At 46.4% G+C, this 6,426-nt stretch overlaps 1 protein-coding gene across 1 annotated transcript; it reads right to left on the bottom strand.

Moving 5' to 3' along the window:
- Nucleotides 1–976: 976 nt before the first annotated feature.
- Nucleotides 977–5,587, bottom strand: LOC129821663 (uncharacterized). Its single transcript, XM_055879261.1, has 4 exons — nucleotides 4,556–5,587; nucleotides 4,123–4,522; nucleotides 2,233–2,689; nucleotides 977–2,128 (listed from the first exon to the last, which is right to left on the bottom strand). Exons 1-4 carry the CDS (start codon nucleotides 5,468–5,470, stop codon nucleotides 1,810–1,812), a joined length of 2,091 nt encoding a protein of 696 aa, XP_055735236.1. The 5' UTR covers nucleotides 5,471–5,587; the 3' UTR covers nucleotides 977–1,809.
- Nucleotides 5,588–6,426: the final 839 nt, after the last annotated feature.

Raw genomic sequence — 6,426 nt, forward strand, 5'->3', positions numbered from 1 at the left:
GTCTCTATGGGGGTGCCACAGGGTTCAATTCTTGGACCGACTCTCTTCTCTGTATACATCAATGATGTCGCTCTTGCTGCTGGTGAGTCTCTGATCCACCTCTACGCAGACGACACTATTCTGTATACTTCTGGCCCTTCTCTTGACACTGTGTTAACAACCCTCCAGGCGAGCTTCAATGCCATACAACTCTCCTTCCGTGGCCTCCAATTGCTCTTAAATACAAGTAAAACTAAATGCATGCTCTTCAACCGATCGCTGCCTGCACCTGCCCGCCTGTCCAGCATCACTACTCTGGACGGCTCTGACTTAGAATATGTGGACAACTACAAATACCTAGGTGTCTGGTTAGACTGTAAACTCTCCTTCCAGACTCACATCAAGCATCTCCAATCCAAAGTTAAATCTAGAATCGGCTTCCTATTCCGCAACAAAGCATCCTTCACTCATGCTGCCAAACATACCCTTGTAAAACTGACCATCCTACCAATCCTCGACTTCGGTGATGTCATTTACAAAATAGCCTCCAAAACCCTACTCAATAAATTGGATGCAGTCTATCACAGTGCCATCCGTTTTGTCACCAAAGCCCCATATACTACCCACCACTGCGACCTGTACGCTCTCGTTGGCTGGCCCTCGCTTCACACTCGTCGCCAAACCCACTGGCTCCAGGTCATCTACAAGACCCTGCTAGGTAAAGTCCCCCCTTATCTCAGCTCGCTGGTCACCATAGCAACGCCCACCCGTAGCACGCGCTCCAGCAGGTATATCTCTCTGGTCACCCCCAAAACCAATTCTTCCTTTGGCCGCCTCTCCTTACAGTTCTCTGCTGCCAATGACTGGAACGAACTACAAAAATCTCTGAAACTGGAAACACTTATCTCCCTCACTAGCTTTAAGCACCAGCTGTCAGAGCAGCTCATAGATTACTGCACCTGTACATAGCCCATCTATAATTTAGCCCAAACAACTACCTCTTTACCTACTGTATTTATTTATTTTGCTCCTTTGCACCCCATTATTTCTATCTCTACTTTGCACCTTCTTCCACTGCAAACCAACCATTCCAGTGTTTTTTTTTTTTTTTACTTGCTATATTGTATTTACTTCACCACCATGGCCTTTTTATATATTTTATTTATTTATTTATATATATATTTTGTTTGCCTTCACCTCCCTTATCTCACCTCACTTGCTCATATTGTATATAGACTTATTTTCACTGTATTATTGACTGTATGTTTGTTTTACTCCATGTGTAACTATGTGTTGTTGTATGTGTCGAACTGCTTTGCTTTATCTTGGCCAGGTCGCAATTGTAAATGAGAACGTGTTCTCAATTTGCCTACCTGGTTAAATAAAGGTGAAATAAATAAAAAAAATACAAAGAAATACAATACTAGCATAATGATGTAGTACATGCATAGATTATACATTATATACAGTAAACATACAGGCACTTTCTGAGTACCCATAGGAATGATGTTAATTATCCCACCCCATCCCAAAACACACACACAAGCATGATGACTACTGTGATTTCTACTCTTTACCTGAGAGCCTAATTCTTACATTAGGCTATCTAGCACTCTCAAATTACCTCAATGACATGGGGACGAAGTCTTTCAGAATATTCTGACAATAATAATAATATATTATATTCATTCCCCAGGCTGCATCTTAATTTCCCAAAGTGGTTTACTCCCCTTCAGTCCTCCACATCTCACATCACATTCATATGAAGGAAAGAAGGCAAGGAGCCCACTCTTCATTACTGAGATACATCCTAGGGAAAAGGTCCTTCCCTCAAAGAAAGGCATTCTCTATGATCAGCACGTGAGGCTCCTCAGTTTCCCCAGCAGGGGGTGCCAGTGGCTCTGCAGACCCTTGCTCCAGAGGAGCACAGCACATCTTCCCAGCACAGCCCTTCCCACAGGCCAGGCTGCAGGTCAGGTGTGAGGGCAGTGGGGGAATCTCCCTATGGAGGATGGTGGGTGTGGTGCTGTTGTTTTCCAGGTTGCCGTTGGCTGTGGGAGTGGAGAGGAGGAACTCTGGTTGTACGGTGCAGCAGCTCACACCTACACTCTGTAGCACCTTGGTGACCCCAGACATCAGATCACCACACCTGTGGGAATAGATGCATACTGAGGTAACTGTATTACGGACCTTCCAACACCATCTCCCCAACATCAACATTCATTGTTTTGTACTATAAAAACAGATAAAAACCTGTGCATCTGGAACCCAGCGTGGCAGTGGACATGTACAGACGCCACCAGGCAGCTCTCTGTCAGCTGCCACACATGGAGGTCGTGCACCGCCTGCACCCCTGGCACACTGGCGATCCGCCGGCCCAGATCAGACATACACACCTGGGGCGGGACGGCCTGGAGCAGCAGCCAACCGTAGCGGCACACCTGGGGCAGAGCGGTGGCCAGCAGCACCACCACAGCCACCATGGAGAAACCAGGGTCCAGGTAGATGAAGGGGCCACAGGCCCCAGAGCCATGCAGGCAGTCTGGACCCAGGAGTAGCAGGGTAAGCCCGTTGGTGAGGGCCAGGATGGAGCCCAGCAGTGCCTGGGTGAGGGTGATGAGGGATGGGAGAAAGGCGGGAAGTTGGACCCTGAGCCTTGTGGGGCTTTCTGACTTTAGGGCTGAGGCTGTGGTGGGGTCTGTCTGATTATCTGAGGAGACAGGATAAAAAGGGGTTAAGGCAGGAAGAACTGGACAAAACTGAAATAATTAGTCTGTCTGCCACCCATTAAATGGCTTAAAATTATTAGTTAATTTTTTTTTTTTACATCTCAGTTTCATTTAAAGAGATTTCACTTTTGTATACCCAGTACCCAGTAGTTCTGAAAGTAGTGTTCACGAGCCAAAAATATGCAGATATGTGCGCCATGTCATTGCTCTCTCTGTCGTGCTGCTGTGCATGTGCATCATGTGCATCTTGCTAGCTGTCACTCATATGGCAAAAGCTCATTGGTTAAACTCAAATTAGTGGGGGGCTGGCCCAGGTGGGGGAGAATGGTGCAGGACAGCTTCCAGAAAAAAAGTTGCTTTCAAACTAGGGTTTTTGTGCCTAATTGAGGTAAAACAGTCATTCTGCTCATAGATTATGCATGTATGAACTACACATTGATACTTCCAGCCCACTACTAAAAAATACTTAGCCAAAGTTTTGGACCATGTCTCTAAAGTCAAAAGGTTTGACAGCAATGCCATAAAATTAAAGTCAGTTGGGAACAGGTCTTTGATGTCCCAATACCTTGGCATCGGATCTATGAACTGATATGTAAAACAACAATTGACACACATTGTCTGACCGGTGCAGCCTCGAGGATACATAATCAATAGAACATATTCTAGCACTGTCCATCGGTGGCTGGCTTTTGGAGTCAGGTCCAGGAATGATTATGTCATAATGTCAGGGTTCAGATGGACCAAAATATTGTTTGGGGATCTGAAAAATCACAATCAGTCAATGGGTAATACCATTGTAGTCTTGAGTAAAGAATTTATTTTATAGGGCAATATCGGTAGAAATGTTACAAATAGGGAGGTCCGGGACCCTCGTAAGACGTCACAGTAAAACGGAGGGATGTATTGCAAAAGGAAATAGCAAAATGGTCATATACTTGGAAAGATGAGTTAATCTGTGAACATCAGTGGGTTGGAGTTCAAATCAGAATTAATGGTGTATTGGCCGCTGTGATTGAATATCCAGCATTTGCAGAAAGAGGAAATTAGGGACATACAAGTATGTATAATCATTTAACTACATGCACCGTACATGAGTGAAAATAGCTGTAAGTAGCAGTACAAGTATTGTTGCATGTTAGTATACTCCAATCAGGGGAGGAGTGTGGGGTTAAATAAAACCATACTAAAAGGGGATTAGAAATGATACAAACAATTAAATTGATAGAACCCAAAATCTATCTGCAATATTAAAACTGATCTACACCCTAGTTCTCCTTTTGATTTGTTGTTAAATTCCAGACTAGGACAGATAAGACCACAAAATGCAGCATCCTCCCCAAGCATAGGAATGACTCATCCACCAAATACCAAAATGTACTGTGAAGGCCAAAGACAGGAAGATAACATTTCTCACCTCTGTGTCCCACACACTTAGACACCTCAGAGTTGGGGTACGTTGGATGACAGCCACTGGCCTCTGGATGTGGGAAGTTGTTTGGTGTCTCTGAAGTTCTGCAGTCTGCAGGGAGTGTGTGCGAGTCTGCAGGGAGTGTGTGTGCTCCATGGCAGTGGTCTGAAAGGGGACACTGAGGGGCCAAGGTATGGAGTGGGGATGTCTGGGTTGGGTGCTGAGAGTCTCTGTCAGGGTTCAGGACACTGGAGGTCCCAGGGTTACAGAGTACAAGTGTTCCATCTTGGAAGGCACCATCCAGAGATGTAGTGAGGTTACTGAGGTCATTCTCTCCCCCCACTCCAGTACTGTCTTTGGTCTGGACCTTGGCCTTGACTGTGGTGTGTTGGAATGAAAAACAAACAGACGTTCATTGCTTATATTCTAGTTAACCTACTAGAATAATGCAGAACTTGTACACAATTCCCTCCCACACTGACATTAATAATAAAAGCAAAGAATGCACTGTGCCTTTTCCATTCACACCAAGGACAGAGCTCTCCTCCCCCTCCCAGGCAGCTCTAGTCTTGGTCTCTGGCAAGCTGCCCCAGCTGAGCCCCAGCACCAGGAGGTTGTAGAGCAGACTGACAGCCCCCATCACCGTGGCCAAAAGAGGGCGCAGTATAGGGTGGGGCTGCAGGGTGTGGCTGAGGATATCCAGAGAGACAGAGACACACAAGGCAGCCAGCAGGAGAGCTGAGATCAGAGCCCCCAGGGGCTGGACCCTCGCTTCGCTGTAGGACAGGCCACACAGGGAGGCCTGAGGGGGGAGGCGTCGGGAAAAAGGGTTGGCTGGAATAGACAGGGTGGGATGGGGATAAGAGGTTAGCTGGTTGGACTCAGAGGGGTCAGGGGAGAAACAATGGGTGGTTGTAGGGGTGAGAGGTTTGGAGGGAAACTGGGAAGTGGTGGTGAGGACAGGGGTTGAGAGGGGAGGAGAGGGACAGGAAGCTGAGCTGGAGGGGATGGGGGAGACACAGGAGGTGGTTAGGGCATATGGGGGAGATTTGACAGGTGACTGAGTGGGGGTGGAGGTGATGGAGGTGATGGAGGTGGAGAGAGGGGAGGCAGGTGGCGGTTTTGGGGGGCCTCTGCCCAGGGTAGGAGGAGCAAGGGGAAGAGCCATGTGCATGAGAATGAAGAGGGTGTGGAAGACGTCCACCATGGTGATTAGGGAGTTACAGAGGCGGCTGACAACAATCTCACACAGCAGGAGCAGGAAGGTCAGGACCAGAATGCATCTGTGCAGGGCACTGCCGTGGGGGAGCCCCAACCTGCTTGCCATCTCACCTGTCAGAGGATACAGACACATGAAAAAAGTAACATTTCATGCTTAATATTGATGGAGCAACCCATCAGATGCAATAATTGTATAGCATTTTCTATCAATGTTTACTGCTGCAGAGGTTATTTGGTTACCCAAAGTACAACATACACTCTTAAAAAATGGGTTCCAAAAGGGTTCTTCGGCTGTCCCCATAGGAGATCCCTTTTGGCTTCCACCATAGAACTCTTTGTGAAAAGCCTTGCACCCGGGAACCAAAAAAGGTTCTCCATTTCTCCTATGGGGACAGCCGAATAACTCTTTTAGGTTCTAGATAGCGCCCTTTTATCTAAGACTGTACTGATAGAAACAGAGTTACAAATTAGGCAAATCCTGTAACCTTTAGTTGTAGCTAATCTGCCCAGTGCTATAAATTGACAAATTTGATTTGAAATGTTTCAAAGGAGCTTTAGCACTCCTCTTGTACAGCGGAATGTGTTACCAGCCTAGCTGATCCTAAAGTCATATAGGAATTAGTTTCACAGCATGAATAACCTGCTTGGAGCACGCACGCACGCACGCACGCACGCACGCACGCACGCACACACACACACACACACACACACACACACACACACACACACACACACACACACACACACACACACACACACACACACACACACACACACACACACACACACACACACACACACACACACACACACACACACACACACACACACACACACACAAATTTACCATATGTGCTCTGACTGAAATACATCAATCAAAAAGTGAAAAACAGTTACCGGTAGCCTAATGCAATGAGCAATGATGTGCTCTAAAAATCAGAGCAATTAAAATTAGGATAGTCTGACGACAAAAAAAATCCCTGACAAATGGTTTGCCACTATCACTTTTACATAGTGTGAATTAATATTTATATTATTGTTTTAGAGTTTCTTTACCTTTGACGCGCGGTAGATCACAAGCGTCAAATA

The sequence above is a fragment of the Salvelinus fontinalis genome, chromosome 24, assembly GCF_029448725.1.
Source record: "Salvelinus fontinalis isolate EN_2023a chromosome 24, ASM2944872v1, whole genome shotgun sequence".
Classification (NCBI taxonomy): domain Eukaryota; kingdom Metazoa; phylum Chordata; class Actinopteri; order Salmoniformes; family Salmonidae; genus Salvelinus; species Salvelinus fontinalis.